Genomic DNA, 24,714 nt, shown 5'->3' on the forward strand with positions numbered 1-24,714 from the left:
CAATAAAACCAGTCGAATATCACTGTCGATAAATCCACATCCCAGATCAAGTTGGGTCTTCATACCAGCTCAAGTTGACAAAATGTGCTTTTGACAGTTATATGATGAGAAGTTAAAAACAGTCGCTCAATAATATGCAGGAATTGCAGTGAACTAAGATAATACCGAGTAGTTCAGTCATAGCCATAGCTGTAAAAGAGCCCGGGGCTTGCACCTCCCTCCCCTGCCAAATAGTTTCAAGTTCGATTTATGGGGCAAAAGTAGTCTGATAATTAGGTATTTAGGGCCGGGGATAGCCGAAAAAACAGTCAAATAATCCGGTCGAAAAAAAAAATCAAGCAGATAATTCAGTCGAATAATCCAGTCGCTCAATATGACGAGGAAAAACGTAAAGCTTGACTTTATTAAGCAGTGCAGGTGGCAGTAACTAAGATAACAACATGTAGCCTACTCCTCTATAAATCCCTCCACACGGTTGTTTTTATTCCGAAGCGACTAGATACAATGCTGTCAGCAGTTTTATGCATCGGACACAGACTTAATTCAAGTTGTTTTTTTTAGTACGGCCATTGTTATCAGTTGATGACGTCAGTCGTTGACCCTTAACCCTAGATGACGACCTTACTCGTAAAGAGAGGTCAACACGTTGTTTAGGGGATTGCTATTGGAAGGAAAATCTCAATAAAGTTGTGACTTCAACTGTCAGATTTGAACTTGGGGGAAAATAATCAAAATAGACAAAAACGATGTAATCATATTTGAGTTAGTGCGTTTTTTATTTCAGTCAAACAAACTATTATCAAATTTTAGCCCAACCATCGACCGAGTTTGTTGACTGGAAATTCTAGTGGTACTTAGGGGTAATTGGATTTATCTATCTCTGTGACCTGTGATGAAAGCAACGTTTCCAATTTCATCAGAGACTTAATTGTCTACGATATCGGCGTGAGGCGAATCCCCTTATCCTTTTCAATCAGAAGAAAGCTGTTTTTGTTGAGTGGACTGGAAGAAAAAAGTCAAGGCTAAGTCTGATATATAATAGAGACTATAGTCAACAAACTATAAATAGACTCAGACAAAGAATAATCATCTGAAGTCCACCAAATATAACAAAAATAGATAATTAACATGGTAAGATATGATATAATTTTATTGTTTCAAATTCTGTGATATAATCCACCCTTTATTATTATCCATAATATTAGAATTTAAAAAACACAAATTAGAATTCAGTATTGACCTTTTCATATTGTGAAAATATAGAACCATGGATATCCAACATTTAATTTTATTGTATCAAATCCACCCTTAAAGAGTAGGCCTATATAACTCAATATTATCATGCAATGAAAATATGGGATCATCATATATCCAGTATTTAGCACACAATAAATTAGATCTCGGCGATAAAGAAATGAATTAAAAGCCTTTGTCTCCAGATGTGTAAGCACAACTCGCCTGAAGTCACCGTCAACCTTGCTGAATACATGTGTATTACCATGTATCAGTCGGATGATACATGCTTGATGACCTATTCATTTCGGCACCAAAGAGTTAGGGTCAATGCATACTGTCAGTCAACAATACTATATACGGAAAACTACCAGAAAACACCATGTCATACCGAATACCGGAAAACACACCAAATACCGGAAAATACCCTAAATAGTTAACCCGGAGAGTTAGTTTCCGGTTTATAGTATAGTCCTTCTCCGGGTTACCTATTTAGAGTGGTTTCCGGTATTTAGTGTGTTTTCTGGTATTTAGTGTGTTTTCTGGTATTTAGTGTTTTTCCGGTGTTTTCCAGTGCTGCTGTCATGGTAAAATTAAGAACGGGCTACGATAAATAGCACATTCCCCCCACCCCCCACAATACATCATGTATTACTAATATGTTACAAAGGGTTTATTATTTTTTATGTTGAAACTCACGCTCTAAAAATTTGTGGATATAAGTGATTATTCAATTTTTAAATTAGTACAGACCAGGGTTCTTAATCCATTTTGAAACAGGAAGAGGGGGTGGATGGTCGAATGGTCTGTCATTGAGTCAACTGGCGTGGTTTTGAATCCCTAGTTGTATGTGACAAGGAGTAGCATCTCCTGTTCAACCTTGGGGGTTTTCTGCGGGTCCTCCTGTTACTGCTAAAGACCCCTACACACAAGTGAATTATTGAAATAACATTGCACCATCTGTTAGTCCCTAAATGACCTAGTTTGTGTCGAGTGGACATTAAACCGCATTTCTCTCTCTCCCATTTTGAAACAAACCGACCAGAATCGGGTCAAATGATGACCCGTATGAAATGGTTTGATTATAAGCTTCCATTCCCTTTAATATAACTAGACTTCAACAAAAATAATTCTTGGTAATTTGTTATGGAGAATGTCGTATTTTAATGTATGTGATTATCACAGAAATAACGACAGGTGAACCTTTTAAAAATTTTCCTTACTTAATTCACGTACCAGCTTGAAGTTCGTGTCAGTAATATTCCAGAATAAATTAGGCATACTGTCTTGGATTTTTCGATTAAACGTTCACATTTCATAAGTCGATGATCTAAAATATTAGTATTGTTCTGTTGCCAGTATCAGAGAATGCCGTAGCCAAAATAAGCTGATGCGGCACCAAGGCATTTCTTCATAACATAATTTGTAGTTATTTTGTCTATCATGTAACTAGTCACGTAATTTGCAAATGGTTTTATTCATTTGTCGATGATAGACAAATGTCACAATTGTCATGTGACAACCATAATTGAAATTGCTTTAACATAAAAATTCTGAAAGATTATGATATAGCTTTCAATAAAAACAACAATATTTTAAAAATTATGCCTTTTTCAGTATGTGTATATAATAAAAAAAATCATATCGGTAAACACTATTTTAAACCTAATTCCAACCGATATGTCAAATGTCATTGGAATTGGCACTGAAGATTCTATCAGGAAAATGTATTAATAATGACCGTTTCTCGGTGTATTCGGTGTTCTATCAGGGGATTACATTCAATGAAGATTAACAAATAATAATTATGATACCATAGTGGCCGGTTCATTATTTTACCAATCGGCTTGATTGAATTTCAAGTGGATAAAGTCAACAAAAAACAGCCAATTAAGATGCCTGGTACAGACTTGAGGGTTGACGTATGTAGTGTATGTTATGATGAAAAGGATGCTTAATCATCATATTCGCAGTTGACATATTCTGCCACTTAAATCATCCCTTAAACCGATGCCCCTTTTAGATGCATTCATATTTTATTAAGTGGTGATAAACTAATGATGTTATAACCTTTATATAATACAGGAGACTAATGATGTTATAACTTTTATATATTACAGGAAACTAATGATGTTAATACATTCCATCAGTGTATTGTATGTGATGAGATTTTTCAACAATATGATGATTTAAAAAAACACAATAAAATACATGTTAAAGATGAGGAAACTGATGTTGATGAATATTGCCATGCTCAATTTAAAGAAGAGAAAACTGATGACGTAGATGAATATTGTCGCATTAAAGAAGAGAAAACTGATGATGTAGATGAATATTGCCATGTTAAAGAAGAGAAAACTGATGATGTAGATGAATATTGTCATGTTAAAGAAGAGAAAACAGATGATATAGATGAATATTGTCATGTTAAAGAAGAGAAAACTGATGTAGATGAATATTGTCATATTAAAGAAGAGAAAACTGATGATGTAGATGAATATTGTCATGTTAAAGAAGAGAAAACTGATGATGTAGATGAATATTGCCATGTTAAAGAAGAGAAAACTGATGATGTAGATGAATATTGTCATGTTAAAGAAGAGAAAACTGATGACGTAGATGAATATTGTCATGTTAAAGAAGAGAAAACTGTTGATGTAGATGAATATTGTCATGTTAAAGAAGAGAAAACTGATGACGTAGATGAATATTATCATGTTAAAGAAGAGAAAACTGATGATGTAGATGAATATTGTCACGTTAAAGAAGAGAAAACTGAAGATATTGAACCAGTTTATCAGTGTAATTTATGTGATGAAGAATTTAAATCGAATACTGATTTAGAGAAACATTGTAAAATACATATTGAAGAAGAGTTGAAAGCTGGTAATGATAGTGATGTAGGCCTACAATCAGCTGACAGTCAGGGTATTGATGTAGGCCTACAATCAGCTGACAGTCAGGGTAGTGATGTAGGCCTACAATCAGCTGACAGTCATGCTGTAGCGAAGCGTTATAAATGTGATTTTTGTAGTAAATCATTTAACCATAATAGTGGTCTACAGTCACACAGGAGAATTCATACTGGTCAAAAACCTTCTAAATGTGATGTTTGTGATAAATCATTTTCACAGAGTAGTCATCTAAATGGTCACATTAGAAGCCATACAGGTGAGAAGCCATATCAATGTGATGTTTGTAGTAAATCATTTACCAAGAGTAATATTCTGCAAAGACACAGGAGAACGCATACTGGTCAAAAACCTTATAAATGTGATGTTTGTGGTAAATCATTTTCACAGAGTAGCCATCTTTACAGTCACGTTAGAATTCATTCTGGGAAAAAACCTTATAAATGTGATATTTGTGATAAATCATTTCAACAGAGTAGTCATCTATACAGTCACATGAGAATTCATACGGAAGAAAAATCTTATCAATGTGATGTTTGTAGTAAATCATTTAGGTTCAGTCAGGGTTTGTGGCAGCATATCAAAAGTCATACGAGAGTAAAACCTTATAAATGTGATGTTTGTAGTAAATCATTCACTACCAGTAGTAATCTACAGGGTCATTTGAGAATCCACACAGGTGAAAAACCTCATGGGTGTCATGTTTGTGGTAAATCGTTTGCTGGTAGTAGTACTTTAAAGAAACATATCAGGATTCATACAGGTGAAAAACCGTATAAGTGTGATGTTTGTACTCGATCATTTTCCGCAAGTTTTAACCTTCAAAGACACACAAAAACTCATATCGGAGGGAAAACGTAATAGAGCACATAAAATGATCAAATATAGATGTGCTCAAAAATCGATTTTGCTAATTATCCAAAACAGTCTCAGTCATTGTTGTTTGTATTTTAGAGGAGAGCTGAAAAAAACTCCCCTTAATCAACAAATTAAAAAAAACGTTCCCCTAAAAAAGCTCTCCCAGTTTCGATAAGAAGAGTGATTTAGAAATTAAGGAGAGTGATCTGATATTAAGGAGAGTGATTAGTTGTGTGTATGGGAAATGGTTCTGAAAATCAGTTACTGTTACGAGGTCATTCCTGGATTCATAAATGACAATAAACCCCCCATGACTTTGTAAAGGAGAGCGATTTTTTAATTTTAAGGAGAGGGAAAAAACCTCCCCTCAGTTGACATTCAGGTGAACGGCAGGCGCTTGAGAGCGATTGCTCGCCTTAAAAAACAATGACTGCAGTCTAAAACTAAACAAAGGCTTATTAGTATTGCTTTACACAGACTGGTCGACGAGTGTGTATGCATGTTAGAGTAATTGTTTTTTAAGGTGAGCGATCGCTCTCAAGCGCCTGCAACTCACCCTAATGTCGATCGAGGGGAGGTTTTTTCCCCTCCCCTTAAAATTGAAAATCCCTCTCCTTTACAAAGTCATTGGGGTTTATTATCATTTATGAAACCAGGAATGACCCCCAATACATGCAGTTATTGATCTTCAGAACCATTTCCCATTCACATAACTAATCACTCTCCTTAATATCAGATCACTCTCCTTAATTTTTAAATAACTTTTCTTATCAAAACTGGGAGAGCTTTTTGAGGGGAGCTTTTTTTTCCAATTTGTTGATTGAGGGGAGCATTTTTTGGCTCTCCTCTGAAATACAAAAAACAACAACTGACGTTAATTCCTGGCTGTTTCTTTGGTTTCAATCACAGGCTTGTATATCTGACACAGAGTAGCATTACCTGCCAGAACCTCGCAGGTTTTCTCCAGGTCCTTCGGTGCAGATACCGTGAAGGTCTCGGTATTTTAGTCGTTTGGATGGGACAAAAAATCAAGATCCTGTACACATTGACAGTTGGAATTCGATATAAGAGTAGGCTGTAGCGTCGTTATATGGACAAACTTTTCCTCATAGCACACTGTATGCCATTAGCCCGTCTTCATTGGCCCCCAATCAGAGCACAATAGCAGAACGTGAAGCTTTATTTCATTTCACTAAAGCCAGCCAAACACAACCACCACATCGTGAACTGTAAAATAAAAGAAATAAATATTTAAAACAAATATTCTATGTTTTAATCTTGAGGGATAAGGTGGGGGTCCTGTATTCGTATCTCAACGTAACCCAGTGGAAGATGTTACGTCTTCTGTAACATTTATAAGTTTTTATAGGCAATACCGGCTAGTCACAGTACATGACCAATACCGGTTAGTCACAGTACATGACAAATACCGGCTAGCCACATCACATGACCAATACCGGTTAGTCACAGCACATGACCAATACTGGCTAGCCACACCACATGACCAATACTGACTAGTCACAGTACATGACCAATACCGGCTAGCCACATCACATGATCAATATCGGCTAGCCACAGCACATGACCAATACTGGCTAGACAGTACATGACCAATACCGGCTAGATACAAGACCAATATCGGCTAGTCACAGCACATGACCAATACTGCCTAATCACAGCACATGACCAAACTTGACTTCAAGGGGGAACCTAGTGCACAATGTTTACTAAAACTGTTCCACAGCACAGCCGACATTTGGACATTACAATTTTCTGTAGGGTAATATAAAATACTGTAGTCCATGTATTGATGTTGATTACAGTTTTTATGTGACAATAGTACTACAGAATTCAACAGAAATAATATAGCTAGTCTATTTATCCATGGTGATATAGCTAGTCCATGTATCCATGGTGATATAGCTACTCCATGTATAACTGATGACCTTAGGGATCAAAAGATCATGGATTGTATGCTTCTTGCCTTTTACTCACAAGTGTGCGATATTTACAATGGTTGGAAACCTCTTACACTCAATAGAGTAATTTGAATAAAATTTTCAACATATTCATTTTGAATTACGCGGTATCAATTTTGGAAATATTATAGCAAGAACAGCAATCTCTTTATCTAAATCTTACAAAATGTGTCTTTAATGTCTTAATAAGAATTTATATAACAAAATAAACTAGGTCATTTCGGGACTAACATATTGTTCAATTTTATTTCAATAATTCGCTTGCGCGAAGGGGTCTTTAGTAGTGGAAGGAAACCGGAGAACCCAAAGAAAACCCACAAGGTTGGACCGGCGACCCTACTCCTTGTCACATACAACCGGGGAATGGAAACCACGCCAGTTGACTCAATGACAGACCGTATGATACAGCACACACATGCTAACCATTCGGCCATCCAACCCCCCACCCCCAGAAAAATAATCTACAGAATAAAGTAGGATTACACTAATGACTTGAGGTGTAAATTGAGTTGTACATATAACTGTAGAATCACTATAAATGACTTGGGGGATACAAATTAACTTCTACAGAAAACTATAGGATTAAACAACTGACTTGAGAATACAGATGAAGTTGTATAGAATCGCATAATATTCTATAAGAACCTACGATTGTTCCATAGATCTTTTTCATAAAGGATCGCTCATGATTTTAACTTTCCTTGTCGACAAAATATTCAGCCATTTGAGTTTGAATTTGAACATGAATTATTCGTGTTGGGTTGATCCGCGTCTAGAATCATAATACAACCTTAAATAGGATGAACCGGAAGTGACCTTAGATTAACTGCAGAAACGTCGCTCAAAATGAATAAGAATAGTTGTTTATTGTAGAAATGTTCTTTTGTCCTGAGTCAGTGACACAGAACTAAATATTCAACATGGTAAGATACGATTTTATTGTATCAAATCGACTCTTAAAATTGTAATCTACTCCAAGGTGCCTAGAGCTATAGTAACTGTACCCTTTCGTTCGTTCGTTTCTGGTGTTTTACGTCCACTTCCACCTAAGGTGATATCGTAGACAATACTGTACCATACAAAATAGGCCTATAAATAGGGGCCCGACTAATCACCGGAAATCATTTACAATCACCGGAATCACATATAATCACCGGAATTCACTTCGAAAACCCCTGATTCCTCCCACAAAACTAATTTATTTTAGATGTATAATACATTATAATGTAACGAATTACTATTTTGATATCTTCACAGGCCAAATAAAGGTCCTGTGTGTGTATTTATTTGAAAGACTACCGGAATTCATTTCAAATATATGCATCATGGTTATGATAACGTAGGGCGCGTCGTGTTACCCAATAGGCCGAACTCCAAAATAACACTAAAAAACAATTTGCGTCGAGTTACCCAATAACTCCAAAATAACAACCAATAACTTCAAAAATGTTGACTGGAAACGCAAAATAACAATTTAGTATGAGTTTAAGGAGCGTGACTGGTTTTTGTCCAAATCGGAGGTTCTCGGGAGATAACTCGTGTATGAGATTTTTGTTGACAAGAAACTTATGTATACTTTCGTTGCAATTCGTTGTAATGTATTGTAATTAGAGATTGATTAATAGTTTATTAAAACAGTAATTATATGCATGAAACATATTATGGTATATATAGTGCAATAAACAATTTAATATTATAGCTATATTTATTTATTTATAATTGCAAATTGTGTCGATTGTCACTTTCTGTCATGACATGGTAACTTGTTTTGAAATAAATAAATGAAATCAATTTAAATAAGTTCCGCTGACAATTAATTGTCTTTGTTCAGAGTATTCTCATGTTATGATAGTTTATTATGTTGTGATTGTATGTGATTTGTCACTTTATACAATGACAATATTTACATTTAATATGATTTGTAAATCCGATATTTTGACCATTAAAGGGAGATTACTTGACATGTATGGAGAAAATCTCGTAACTCGTCAAATTTGAGATGTTTTAAAACAATTATGTGTAGAACCTATTTGTAATTCATCAAAAAGCCTCTTTTATCAGCATTTCAGTCCTAATTTTAACTTACAATATTATTTGACCAAATCCATACACCGGAATTCACTTTGGAGATATCAGAATTCGCCCGTACAATCTTCCTATTTACTTATATTTTCCATTAATATTAATGTTGAATTTAAAACACATAAAATCACCGGAATTCACATTGAAAACACATAAACACCGGAATTCACATTGAAAATATATAAACACCAGAATTCACTTTCAACATATCTGAATTCGCACTGAAGACCTTCGTATTTACTAATATTTTACATTAATAATAAATTACTTTAAATCACCGGAATTCACTTTGAAAGCATATAAACATCGGAATTCACTTTCAACATATCGGAAATCGCACTTAAGACTTTCGTATTTACTAATATTTTACATTAATAATAAATTACTTTTAAACACCGAAAATCACCGGAATTCAAATTGAAAACATATAAACACCGGAATTCACTTTCAAATATCGGAATTCGCACTTCAGACCTTCGTACTCGATCACAAATATTTTACAATAATAATAAATTACTTTAAAACACCGGAATTCACTTACAAAATATCTGAATTCGCACTTTAGACCTTCATATTTACTAATATTTTACATTAATAAAAAATTACTTTAAAACACCGGAATTCACTTTGAGAAAATCGGAATTCGCCCCAAGACAATTGTATTTACTTATATTTTGCATTAATATTAATACAAGAATGTATCTGCTGTAAAACGATATTTCCAGATGGTCAACTCGGGGAAACACAATAAAAACACAGCAGTAATCCATGTAAAATGTAAAACCGAACATTTCTCGAATGTAGATGAGTTTATTCAAAAATTAACTTAGTAATAATCAGCCAATCAAATAATTATAAAGTCTCATCAATAATGGTTTGGATGTTTTCATAGATAATCCGTTGTATCATGAAGCAGTCCAGATTAAATGAAGTGTAATTTTAATAATATGCCAATAGTAGGCATATAGAATGTTCACCAGTTAATTGTCATTGTAAAAGGTGACAAATCACATACAATCACACCTCCAAAAAACATAACAAACTATGATAACATGAGAATTTATTTATTTCTAAACAAGTTACCATGTCGATGACCGAAAGTGACCATCGGCGCAATATGCAATTATAAATAAATAAATATAGCTATAATATTAAATTGTTTATTTTAATAAACTATTATCAATCTTTTATTACAATGCATAACAACGAATTGCAACGAAAGTATACATTTAGTTTCTTGTCAACAAAAATCACATACACGAGTTATCCCGTGAACCTCCGATTTTGGCACAAATCAGCGAGGCTTCTTAAATTCAACTAAATTGTTATATTGTGTTTCCACAGTCAACATTTTTGGGGTTATTGGCTGTTATTTTGGAGTTATTGGGTAATTCGACGCAAATTGTTATTATGTGTTATTTTGAAGTTCGACCTATTGGGTAATATGACGCGCCCTACGTTATCATAATCATGATGCATATATTTGAAATGAATTCCGGTAGTCTTTCAAGTAAATTCACCTACAGCGCCTTTATCTGGCCTGCGGAGAGATCAAAATGTATTATACATTTAAAATAAGTGAGTTTTGTGGGAGGAATCGGGGATTTTAGAAGTGAATTCCGGTGATTGTAAATGAATTCCGGTGCATTCCGGTGATTAGTCTACCCGTATAAATAGGCCTCTTGGCAAACCTCAGCATATTCCAGTACCATACATCTAGCCTTGGCTGTATGATGAAGTCCACCATTGGAACTACTTTCAAGTTCCTGGAGTACCAATGGCGTTGCCCATGACGACGCCTTTGAAGAATGTTTTATCATACAAATATTTCAAAACTGTTTTTCTTTCAAGATTATCCGATTTTCTTCAAACAAGTACAGAAAATTCTACACACGCTTTGAACGGCACAATATGATAACTTCTTTTTAAAAGCAGCAAGTTATCCAAATAAGTAAACCAGTGCCGCATCGCAATTTTATAGGCGTAGGTACATATCACTTACTGTCATAAAGTCGAGGCTAGATGTAGAGGTTTGCCGAGTGATAAATAGGCCTACTTTAACGGGCATCGCTCTCAACCGGAACATATCCAAATTTTCAATATTCTTAATGTAATGATAGTTCCCTTTTTTTTTTCTTTCTTTTAATAACTAATTCCATCCCAAAGCATTAAAATTGGTAATATTTTAATTATTTTCTCACATTTGCACACTCTGACGTTTGTCTAACTGTAATTGGATATAGTCTCGTTCACCAGTACCTCCTAATGTAAAGCGTACAGGGAATATTCGCCAGATGATAGAGACTACATTTGACACGTCTTTCGCCATTACAGTACTGCCAATAAAATTTCGGTCACCTCAAAAAAATTAAATTTTTCCCACTTTTACATACACTTACATGTATGGACATATATGAAAAGAATATTCCACCCACATTTTATCAAGTTTGTTTTCCCAGCGAATCTTCCACGGAAAACTGAAAAAATCTCCAACTATTTAATCAGGGAAAATAAAACATCTTACCTTGTTATTCATGACAAAATTCTCATGCTCTGCAACCTCAACCTCTTAACTAACTGTTTTAAGTTAAATGAAACCAGTATCAGTTGCAGGAAGCGAAAAAATTATGCTACATTTGTGACGGTGAATTAAGAAAAACGAGCTACATACCTTTTTGGGTTGGCACAGGCAATTATCATATAATAACTCATTGAAATATGAAGTGAAACCTTACCGCAAATTGTTTGATTTGATAAAATCCAACAGCTACGCGATATTTGGTTCCTTTTCAAACTATGTTGAACCTTGTGAACACTTATTTCTGAACTTTGTATGCATCATTTAAATTAGTGAAACGAAGAAGCCTATTGAATTTCAGCAATTTCCGTTAATTACTTCTAGAATTATGACTCTTGTTTTACTTTGTGAACCTTGTGAACGCTCTTTGTGAAATTGTATATGCATGATTTAAAGGAGCTAAGTCTCTAACTCAATATCATCCAAAGTCTTTGACACTGAAAACACAAATTATTTGTCAATTTAAATCAACATTGATGCTGTGATCTTACCGGGAAAAAAAAGGCTTCTGATATCCAATATTCAAGACACAATAAACTTTTTACCATTGGTACACGAATCGTGTACCATAATGCGTTTCTGTGCCGTGCCATTTGTATCACGGGACTAGAAGGGCGAGGCTAGATATATTCTACAAGTCATATCAAACGATAACATCATATTCTTCGCTGGAGAGCATTGGTAATAAATACCTGGGTGTACACTGGAATAACCAACCGCTAGAGGTTGCCGTTCGATTGAGATTTCTGGTGTATTTTGCTGAACATAACTGATTTGAAATTAGAGTAAAAACGGAAACGATTTAGTGTAAATCAGTTAATATACATTCATATTACATTGTTATATGCGTTGCGACCCATTTGTGTCAATGTCTAGGTCTCAAATATTAGTGATTTAACTCCTTTAGATTAGTAAAACAAAAAAGCCGACAAATTTCAACAATTTCTTGTTCTGTAGAGGGTATAGTATAGGACCTTGTTCTATAGAGGGTATAGTATAAGACCAGGAAACTAAGATGTTATAACTTTTATATATTACAGGAAACTAATGTTGTTATAACTTTTATATATTACAGGAAACTAATGATGTTATAACTTTTATATATTACAGGAAACTAATGATGTTATAACTTTTATATATTACAGGAAACTAATGATGTTATAACTTTTATATATTACAGGAAACTAATGATGTTATAACTTTTATATATTACAGGATACTAATAATGTTATAACTTTTCACAAGTTTGGTGTATTTGATGATTTAGATCAACAAAATAAAGTATGTGTTAAAAAAGAATATTGTCATGTTGACAATATTGAAACATGCTATCAGTGTAATTTGTGTGAAGAAGAATTTATGTCAGAAACTGATTTAGTAAAGCACTGTAAAAAACATGTTAAAGAAGAGAAAATAGATGATGTAGATGAATATTATCATGTTAAAGAAGAGAAAACTGATGATGTAGATGAATATTGTCATGTTAAAGAAGAGAAAACTGATGATGTAGATGAATATTGTCATGTTAAAGAAGAGAAAACTGATGATGTAGATGAATATTGCTGGGTTAAAGAAGAGAAAACTGAAGATATTGAAACTGTTTATCAGTGTAATTTATGTGATGAAAAATTTAAATCGGATACTGATTTAGAAAAACACTGTGAAGTACATCATAGTAGTGAATTGAAAGCATGTAGTGATGTAGGCCTACAATCAGCTGACAGTCAAGGTAGTGATGTAGGCCTACAGATAACTGACTGTCACTGTGGTATAGGCCTACAATGTGATGTTTGTAGTAATGGTAATCGACAGAGACACATGCAAATTTATACAAGAGCAAAACCTTATAAATGTGATGTTTGTGGTAAATCATTCACACGTCATGGAACCTTAAAAGTTCACTTGAGAATTCATACCGGAGTGAAACCCCATAGATGTGATGTTTGTAGTAAATCATTTACTGAAATTAGTGGTCTACATTTACACACTAAAATTCATACTGGTGAAAAATCCTATCGATGTGATGTTTGTGGTAAATCATTTACACATAACAGTAACCTACATTCCCACATGAGAATTCATACCGGTGAAAAACCTTATAAATGTGATGTTTGTGGTAAATCATTTGCACAGAGGGGAAGCCTACAGTCACACATGAGAATTCATACTGGAGTGAAATGTTTTAAATGTGATGTTTGTTGTCAATCATTTACACAGCGTGGCACTCTACAGTCACACTTTAGAACCCATACAGGTGAAAAACCTTATAAATGTGATGTTTGTAGTAAATCATTCACCCATTTTGGAACTCTACATAATCACATGGTAACACATAATGAAGAGAAACCTTATAAATGTGATGTTTGTAGTAAATCATTCACACGTCATGGAACTTTAAAAAGACACAAAAAGTCATGCTGGGGAAAATCCATATCAATGTGATCCTACAGAAATCACCAAAATCATTCACCCATTGTGAAAAACTATAGACGCACATAAAAACCCATACTAGAGCGAAATCCTATAGTAAATCATTCACACGCATTGCCATTTAAAGTTGCAATTTCATATTTTTAAGTTATATTTTTAAAATTTATTAAAATAAAGCCTTAAAATAGATGGTATCCATAAACAGTCCTACCTTGTTAAAGAACAATCCTATTAATCCTATAATTCACTATTGCCAGTTGAGAAATTGGCAAAAATATCATTTTCAACTTCCAATTCAAACGTTTGAAGATAGCTATTCCATTGGGGGGAATAGGAAAACAAGGGAGGTAATTGTGTTATTTTTTCCGGTGTCAATGAATTTTAAGTGTGGGAAATAAAGCCTATGATCGTATAATAGTGAGTTGACAACCTATTGAGCAAAAGACATAGAAATAATTATGTTTTGACTTTCTTAGAAAATATGAAATTCTCGCTTTAAAGAGAGAAATGGGGTTAACGTCTACTCGACAAACCAGGACTAACATATGATTCAATTTTATTTCAACAATTTGCTTGCACATACATTGTAGGTTTTTTTTTAGCAGTGGTGGAAACCGGATGTCCCAGAGAAAACCCACGAGGTTAGACGGGTGACCTCACACCTTGTCACGTACAGGTGGGGAATCGAGACTCCACCACCTGATTCAATGAAAGAACTTCTGATCTAATTTACACGCCTTAACCATCCCCTTCCCATCTCCCCCGCCATTTAAAATGAGATTATTCAGCAGCTACTTTCTGCTAATACTACACTGCATGATGCATGATATTAAGGACCAGTTGACTTAAGGAGTAATAAAAAAGACAACATAAATATATATGAACCTGTAATCACATGAAATATAGATATACATGAACCTGTAATCGCATGAAATATAGATATACATGAACCTTTAATCACATGAAATATAGATATATATGAACCTGTAATCACATGAAATATAGATATATATATATGAACCTGTAATCACATGAAATATAGATATATATATATGAACCTGTAATCACATGAAATATAGATATATATGAACCTGTAATCGCATGAAATATAGATATACATGAACCTGTAATCACATGAAATATAGATATATATGAACCTGTAATCGCATGAAATATAGATATACATGAACCTGTAATCACATGAAATATAGATATATATGAACCTGTAATCACATGATAGATATATATGAACCTGTAATCACATGAAATATAGATATATATGAACCTGTAATCACATGAATTATAGATATATATACCAACGATTAATCGCATTAAAAGTCTTATCTAAGAATATTAGCTGCATTAACTTTTTTTTTCACAGTAAATGATGAAAAGATAAAAGTAAGACATTGGCTCGCTAACCTGAGGTCCGTTTTAAAATCCTTGCGTTGACCAAGGAATATCATCTGAATTTTCCAACATGGTTCCTCGTTGTCAGTGGTGTAGGACGGAGGGCCTGAACAGGACAGCTGTCTAGTAGTGTGGATTGGACAAAAAACGTAGGTCCTGTGTACACACTGTCGAACCCTTGACAATTTGGATTCGATGTAAGATTACTTGTAGCTCATAGCATCGCTGTCTGGGCAACATTTCCCTCTTAGCACACTGCATGGTGTATGTCTGTGTTCATTAACCCAGTCAGAGGAGAGCAGTAGGACGTTCAACCCCTTTTCATTTTATTTCACACATAAAATGTTCCAGAGAAAGTGGATTCAATTAACTTGTATAGAGATCTGTTGATTTTACAATCAATTCAACACTAGGATTTCACAACTGACTTGAGGTTACAAATTCAGGTCTATAGAAAACTATATGATTACATGTACTGCAACTCACAACTAACTTGTGGATACAAATTAACTTCTATAGTTCTTACCCCCAATTCTATAGAAACATTAATAAATTTTTAGATTAAAAGTTGCTGACCATGGCTCTAAAATATTAAAATATTCACTGTAGACTGTGCCCCCCCCCCCCTAAAACCTTCACTGCCCTCTGCAGCCAGCAAGCTGGCTACGGGCCTGCTCAATCAACTAACAATCCTATACAAGGGTAGTATTGTAAATTATATTTGATCTGTAGTATTGTTAACAAATCTACTGAATGAACTCTTTCTTCAGTTATATTTTGGCCGTTATAACCAAACTGTTTGGCCGTTATGACTAAAGTATGGCTGTTTTGACCAAACCTGTTTTTGGCCATTATGGCACAGGGCCGTGATGACCACATCCTGTATTGTGAACAAATCTACAGAATCAACTACTTCTTCTGTTGTACAATGTATTTGTAGAATTCTATAGAATCACTTTAAATACTATAGCAACCGAAACTTTTCCTATAGATCTTTTTTCATAAGGTATAAACTGATGATTTTCACTTTTTGTTGCCAACAAAATATACAGATATGCGAGTTTGCATTTAAACGATGAATTATTCGTGTTGGGTTGGTCCGCGTCTAATATCCTGATACAACCTTAAATATGATACACCGGAAGTGATTTTAGATTAACTGTATGTAGGAATGTTCTGTATCTGTATGGGTACATCGAATTAACCACTACTGGCACTTAATCGACGGATGAAGGAGGAGCGCTTAATAAAACTAATCACTGTGGAGGCGGGCTTTGAATGTTTCCGCAGATGGCGATGTTACTTGATCATCAGAGAGTTTATTCCAGTCAATCACAGTTCTGATAAAAAAATGAGTGGTTGTGAGTGACCGTTTTCGCGACGTTTACTGTGAAGCACTTCGCATTGGAAGTAGCAGAGTTTTCAACAATGTTTATTGTATTAAAGTTTGTGAATGTTTTAGATGTTATCCGACGCTTATTTTTAATGGGTTTTAAGTATTTATTAGGAGGTATGGCTGGTACCAGCCCCTCAAGCACCTTAAAGAGGAATGTGAACCGCAAATCTTTCCGACGTTCTTGAAGTAATGGGAGTTCTAGGTTTTTTAGCAACTGTTGTTTTTGTATGAATCAGTGACACAGAAGTAAATAACCGACATGGTAAGATACGATTTTATTGTATCAAATCGTCCCTTAAAAGTGTAATCCACCCCAAGGTACTTAAGCAGGTTTATCCTCACTCGGCTTTCTTCTAAATTTTATGCGGACCAACAACCAAGATGAAAAGCGTCAGTCAATAAATTCCACATGCATGTCCTAGGTTATTTAATGAGCCATTATTGAACAACAACAAAAAAATCACTGACAAACAAAAACTGGCACAGGTTTATCTAAAATTACAGGTGTAGTAGGACAGGGTTGGGATATCCAAAATCAAATTCATTTTATATTGACCTAAGATACATTACCTAAGATAAGAAAAGAAAAAATATTGAAAATTCCAGTCAAATTACTTTATTCTGAATGGAGTTGTCACTGTCGGAAGTTTGGACTAGAAATAGGCATCAACTGTGTCTGCACCGTCTAAGAGAATTGCCTATTGTTTGATTGATAGACGATAACTCCACCCACATATTCTCGATTATCGAGTAACATTGTCATTAGGTATGGTACCCTTGCTTGGCAGGCCTTTCATCAACAGTGTCTGGTAGTGAAGTATGACCGATGTCTAGGTCATATGTTGTTTTGTTATTTTATTATTTGTCAATTCTGTTTTAAATTTCAAGTATATATTTTAATTTTCATTAATGCTTTGTTAGTCATACAGCAATTAACCTGTCAGTCAAATTAAGCCATGCTGGCAACTAAGTGGTTGATCTGTTAAGTCTCTTCTTACTATTATTTTAAATGCCTTAGGTCTTAATCCTTCGATAATTATATGTTTATGTCAACACTTTCTAAGTAACTGATTTTTATAAATAGACAAATGTATGTAAGAAGATATTCATTAGTTGGAGAGACCAGCTTAGGGAACATACTATTTGGAGGGCCGATATATAGGAAATTATAAGTTGTTAAATTGTTGCTGTTAATTATTTGCTGCTGAAATAAAGTGTTGAAGATCCATTCCAAGAATCTGTATTCATTTCTGATACTTAAAGAACACCCGTCGACAAGCTACATTCCCTGAAAGTCGAACGGTGTTATAAGTTATGACTAACGGTAAACGTTACCTTGGTCGGCCATTTATTGATTTATTTTAAATGGACGACTTTTTAAATCCAAGCTGTATCCAAGCCACCGAAGGGTCTTCAGAGTTGTTTTTGAGCTTGTCATGTAAATAAAGGTCTAATTAATAATTTCCATAACATCTGAAGCCTAAATAAAGACTTACAATAGGCAGATTTAGCTCTTGCATAATGCATGTTTAACTATAATCTTATATGATTTTGTACTCCAAAAGATATTATCAGCAGTTGTCCCGTCGGCAGTTGACCTTCTTCCATGTAAACTACTTATAAATAGCTCCTGCAAAATATATGGCGAACACATTGTAAGCTTATATATTATAACTTGTATTACAAAAAACTAATGATGATATAACTTTTATATATAACTGGAAACTAATGATATTATTACTTTTATATATTACAGGAAACTAATGATGTTATACCTTTTATATGTTACAGGAAACTAATGATGTTATAACTTTAATATATTACAGGAAACTAATGATGTTATAACTTTAATATATTACAGGAAACTAATGATGTTATAACTTTTATATATTACAGGATGCTAATGATGTTAAAACTATTATATATTACAGGAAACTAATGATGTTATAACTTTTATATATTACAGGAAACTAATGATGTTAAAACATTTCACATGAGCGGTGTATTTGGTGATTTAGATCAACAAAATAAAGTAAATGTGGAAAATAAAGTACAAGTTAAAAAAGAAGAAAGTAATGTAGATGAAAATTGTCAGGTTAAAGAAGAGAAAACTGATGATGTAGATGAATATTGTCATGTTAAAGAAGAGAAAACTGATGATGTAGATGAATATTGTCATGTTAAAGGAGAGAAAACTGATTATGTAGATGAATATTGTCATGTTAAAGAAGAGAAAACTGATGATGTAGATGAATATTGTCATGTTAAAGAAGAGAAAGCTGATGACATTGAAACATGCTATCAGTGTAATTTGTGTGAAGAAGAATTTAGATCAGAAACTGATTTAGAAGAACACTGTGAAAAACATGTTAAAGAAGAGAAAACAGATGATGTTGATGAATATTGTCATGTTAAAGAAGAAAAAACGGATGATATTGAACCAGTTCATCAGTGTAATTTGTGTGATGAGAAATTTAAATCTGACACTGATTTAGAGGAACATTGTGAAATTCATCATAATTTAGAGTTCAATTCTTGTAATGATAGTGATGTTTGTCACAGTGATGTTTCTAGTAATGGTAATCCACAGAGACACATGCTAAATGAAACTAGAGCAAAACATTTTAAATGTGATATTTGTAGTAAATCATTCACACGTCGTTTTAACTTGAAAATACACATGAGAATTCATGCTGGCGAGAGACCTTATAAATGTGATGTTTGTGATAAATCATTCTCTGAGAATTATGCCCGAAACAGGCACATGAGAAGCCATACTGGTGAAAAACCTTATAAATGCGATGTTTGTAGTAAATCGTCTACGACTAGTAGTAATTTAAAAATACATATGAGAAGCCATACTGGCGAGAAACCTTATAAATGTGATGTTTGTGGTATATCATTATCACAGAGTAGTAGTCTACAGAGTCACTTAAGAATTCATACTGGTGAAAAACCTTTTAACTGTGATGTTTGTAATAAATCATTTAGCCAGAAAGGGAATCTATACTCACACATGAGAGATCATACTAGAGATAAAGCATTTAGAAAGACACACGAGAATTCATAGTAGCGAGAAACGATATAAATGTGATGTTTGTAATAAATCATTTAGCCAGAAAGGGAATCTATACTCACACATGAGAGATCATACTAGAGATAAAGCATTTACAAAGACACACGAGAATTCATAGTGGCAAGAAACCATATAAATGTGATGTTTGTAATAAATCATTTAGCCAGAAAGGGAATCTATACTCACACATGAGAGATCATACTAGAGATAAAGCATTTACAAAGACACACGAGAATTCATAGTGGCAAGAAACCATATAAATGTGATGTTTGTAGTAAATCATTTGCTCTACAGAGACACATGAAAACTCATACTGAAGTGGGGGGGTTGTATGGCTGAATGGTTAGCGTACGCGCGCTGTATCATAAAGTCTGTCATTGAGTCGACTGGCGTGGTTTCGAATCCCCGGTTGTATGTGACAGGGAGTAGGGTCGCCTGTCCAACCTCGTGGGTATTCTCCGGGTCCTCCGGTTTCCTCCCACTGCTAAAGACCCCTACGTGCAAGCGAATTAATGAAATAAAATTAAACCATATGTTAGTCCCGAAATGACCTAGTTTGTGTCGAGTGGACGTTAAACCCCATTTCTCTCTCTCTCTCATACTGAAGTGAAATTGAGGAGGTGATCCAACTCATTGTCAGGTACAAGTTGAGAATCAAAACCACTCCACACCCCTCGACCCAATGACAGGCCTTGAAATCTAACGCGCAAGTGTTTAAGCATTCTCCACTCTTGAGATAGTTCCTCGGGATTTTCCGTGGTCGTTTGACGCTGGCTCACTAGTCTGGAGGTCGGGTGTGTTCGATCCCTGCATTGGCCAAGAAAGTTCATCCAGATTTCCTTGCGTGGTTCCCACTTGTCAGTGGTGCAGGCCGGAGGGCCTGACAAGGACAGCTGTCTAGTCGTTCGGATGGGAAAACCAAGGTCCCGTGTACACATTGGCGTGCACGTAAAAGATCTCTTGACAGTATGACGTATGCCCATCTTCATTAGCCCAGTTCGGAGCAGAACAGTTGGACGCTAAACCCCATTTCATTTCATTTCCATGGTGGTTCCCCCTTGTCAGTGGTGCAGTCTTGGTTTCCCCTTGTCAGTGGTTTTCATGCAACAAATAGTACACTGCATGGCGCATGGCCATCTTCAGAGCAGAGAAGTGGGACTATTTATCTACACAAATTGAAAGTAACAAGAAATGAAATGGGGTTCAACGTCCTACTGTTCTGCTCCCGACTGGGCTAATGAAGACAGATGAGTTGAATGATTTTGTTTATTACAAATTTAACATCCATACATTAAAGTTGCAATTTCATATTTTTAAGTTATATTTTTAAAATTTATTCAAATAAAGCCTTAAAATAGATGGTATCTATAAACAGTCCTACCTTGTTAAAGAATAATCCTATTAATCCTATAATTCACTATTGCCAGTTGAGTAATTGGCAAAAATATCATTTTCATCTTCAAATTCCAACGTTTGAAGATAACTATTCCATGGTGGAGAATAGAAAACAAGGGAAGTAATTTAGAGGTAATTGTGTTATTATTTCCGGTGTAAATGAGTTTTAAGTGTGAGAATGACACCTATGATCGTATAATAGTGAGTTGACAACCTATTGAGCAAAAGACATAGAAATAATTATGTTTTGGTGAGTTGACAACCTATTGAGCAAAAGACATAGAAATAATTATGTTTTGACTTTCTTAGAAAATATGAAACTGTAACTTTAAACATGATATTAACGACCAGGTCGACTTGAGGACAACAAACCATATTAGATTGTGGTGTTTTACTACATTTTTATTTAACTTGTTAGATTAGTCCAAGCTGGCTATTGTTGATAGTATAAGACCCCATATTATCACTACAAAGTATCCGAATTTTTAACCTTCTTCCGAACAATTTAAGATAAGCAAACTTAAAATCAGTTTATCAGGCATTCATAAATGGGTGGACTCAAATTGAAGGTCGGCAACAGGCAACAATTAATCAATAATTCTGGCTAATCACATGAAATAAAGATGTATTTGAAAATGAACCATGTTAGTTCTGTAATCTGAAATAAAGTTGTATATGAGCCATTATTCTTGTATTTATATTGACTGCAGATAATGATGACTGATACAGTGTCAGTAGCATTAATTGGTTTGACTATGATACAGTAGCAGTAGCATTAATTGGTTTGACTATAGGGCATGTCGATAACATGAGGTCAACTCGGGTGTTACAGTGGTTGATGGTCCATTCTTGTTACACCAGGATAGCCTGAATATCATCTTCATATGAGAGAGAGAGAGAGAGTTAGTTTAACAGGAATCTTTAGCCGGAATCCTGAAAAACCAGGAGGAAACCCACACAGATTGGTAGGTGACCCTACTCCTTGTCAGGTAAATCACACTATGTGATGCAAGCTGTGTGTTATTCCCTGTATTTACTTATAAATACCATATGCAAATGTCCCTTGTTTAGCGGAGAGAGAGAGAAAGGTCGTATGTTTAAGAAGAGAGAGAGAGAAACGGGGTTTAATATCCATGACAAACTAGGTCATTTCAGGACTAACATATAGTTTAATTTTATTTCAATAATTCGCTTGGGCATAGGGGTCTTTAGCAGTAGGAGGAAACTGGAGGACCCAGAGAAAAATCACCCTACTCCTTGTCACATACAACCAGGAATTCGCCCCCCCCCCCCTTTGTTTATGCAGGGACAGTGGTGATTGTTGATGTTTTGGAAAGTTAACTATATCGGATATCTGAAACTTACAATAGAATTATGGATTTTATTGAACTTGTAGTCGTTAAGGCCCAATGAAGAAAGCAAGGGGATGATAATTCCAGGTATGTCACTAATATCTAGCTATTTTAATTAACCAGCGGTTGCCAGGCAAGATACATCCACATTTTGCAAGAGATGGATAGAGAACAAGCTAATAAAAAAAAGCCATTTTTCATACAATCAGGGGCAATAATCCAGGAAGTTATGGTCTGAAATGCACGAATATCAAAATGGCAAGCAAATTTCTAGTTTTAATATCACCTGGAAAAGACAGTAAATACAATCACAGGTAACTTGTCACCTCAGGTAGAGAGTAAATACACCAATATTCTAGTCAGAGTATCACCTGGAACAGAGAATAAATACAACTGCAGGCAACATGTCACGTGGAACAGAATAAATACACCCACCTAGACTTGAGAGTAAATACACCCACATGGAGTTTTTCACCTGGAACAGAGTAAATATATCCACAGGTAACTTGCATGTCACCTGGAACATACATGTAGAGTAAATGCACCAACATGGAACTTGTCTCAAGTTAACAACAATAGATGTTTAGCAGTAGGAAGAAACTGACCTAAATAACTCTGTCATCACTATTTTCGTATTGAACTAAATGTAGCTACATGTCAGATACATGTAGCACTTGAACTCTGAATTATTCCGGTTCAGTTAATCCGCGTCGACAATCAAGATACAACCTGAAAATATGATGTACCGGAACGGATTTTGGATGAACGGTGGTCATGTCAAGTTTTCACTAAAGAATAGTTTCACGACTTTTTCAGGTTTATTTATCACTCAAACAATAGAATTATAACCGTAGGCCTATTAATTACCTGAATTCAGCCACATACGGGTTCACAGGAATGAATAGTCGCCATGGTAAGATAAGATTTTATTGTATCAAATCCACCCTACAACAATAACAATGCCCGTCTTCATTAGCCCAGGTTAGGAGCAGAAAAGTAGGACGTTAAACTCCATTTCATTTCATTTCATTTTTACAACAATAACAAACGCTTAAAATTGAATTATTGTCAGACCCGTCAACCCCCTCGGAGTTGCAATACAGTAGGGTAGTGTAAAAATGCAGTAGAAATAGCATTGCCAACGGGTTTTCAGATACAACCATTGACTCAAAAATGACAACGATACTGCAATTGTGAACTATCTAGAATGAATAATCTGAAAAAATTTCGAAAAAATATTGAAAATTAAAAAAGTTATAGCGTTTTAAAGAAGGCAAACCAGAGGCGCTAAAAAACGGCTTTTTTTAAAAACCGCAAAAAAGTGACCGAAGCCAATATCTCAGTAACTATACAAGATAGGTCTATGAAAATTGCACTAATTAAAGATCTAGATGTACTTGATAAAGCCAAATTGTCGCTATAATATTCTAGTATATACTTTTTATGTTACAGAGGTTCAAAGTTGGGATCCGTGCCGATTTCGCACAAATCACAGCAAACATTTTTTCAAATTTGTGTGTACTTAAATTGTAGCGCTTTGACATTAATACAGAGGCTTATTTTTTAATGAATAAGCACACATAAAAGTGTTTTCAGTCTGTTCTGTTATTTATTTTTTGCATGACAACACCTTAAATCACAATTTTTGACTGTATGATGTCAATGTCGAAGAGAAACAAGTTTATGTATGTAATTGGGCACCTACTGGTTCCGAGGCCATTGACCCCTGGCCATTCACAGTCATACAACAATTATAAACCGGTTATACTAACGTATACTGTGGATATTTTTAAAAATCATGAAAGTGTGTGGCAAAATGAGAAATAAACCTGTAAGCTTTTGGCAGATTTGCCGCCTTTGCCACGCCAACTGCTTTAGTTGTTTAGAAGCTGCCATGTACATCAATTTGAAATTGTTTGTTTCAGGAATGAAAATTAACAATTAAACTATGATTTATATAACAGCTATATTTTTGTGATCAACATTACTACAATTTCAAATAAAAACAGACAT

General features: G+C 34.6%; 4 protein-coding genes across 4 annotated transcripts in view; 3 read left to right on the forward strand and 1 right to left on the reverse strand.

Moving 5' to 3' along the window:
• The window catches only part of LOC126818321 (zinc finger protein 664), a 312,810-nt gene that overhangs the window by 147,754 nt on the left and 140,342 nt on the right, over positions 1 to 24,714 (reverse strand). The window lies entirely within an intron of this gene.
• Positions 3,129 to 5,120, forward strand: LOC126830815 (zinc finger protein 501-like). The gene is made up of 2 exons (XM_056101053.1): positions 3,129 to 3,135; positions 3,454 to 5,120. The coding sequence occupies exons 1-2, from the start codon at positions 3,129 to 3,131 to the stop codon at positions 5,004 to 5,006; spliced, it is 1,560 nt and encodes a 519-aa protein (XP_055957028.1). The 3' UTR covers positions 5,007 to 5,120.
• Positions 7,799 to 15,088, forward strand: LOC126818130 (zinc finger protein 214-like). Its single transcript, XM_050545345.2, has 2 exons — positions 7,799 to 7,905; positions 12,858 to 15,088. Exons 1-2 carry the CDS (start codon positions 7,903 to 7,905, stop codon positions 14,082 to 14,084), a joined length of 1,230 nt encoding a protein of 409 aa, XP_050401302.1. The 5' UTR covers positions 7,799 to 7,902; the 3' UTR covers positions 14,085 to 15,088.
• Positions 16,655 to 22,023, forward strand: LOC126818507 (zinc finger protein 239). Its single transcript, XM_050545969.2, has 2 exons — positions 16,655 to 17,140; positions 18,845 to 22,023. The coding sequence occupies exons 1-2, from the start codon at positions 17,138 to 17,140 to the stop codon at positions 19,946 to 19,948; spliced, it is 1,107 nt and encodes a 368-aa protein (XP_050401926.2). The 5' UTR covers positions 16,655 to 17,137; the 3' UTR covers positions 19,949 to 22,023.

The sequence above is a fragment of the Patella vulgata genome, chromosome 1, assembly GCF_932274485.2.
Source record: "Patella vulgata chromosome 1, xgPatVulg1.2, whole genome shotgun sequence".
Lineage (NCBI taxonomy): Eukaryota > Metazoa > Mollusca > Gastropoda > Patellidae > Patella > Patella vulgata.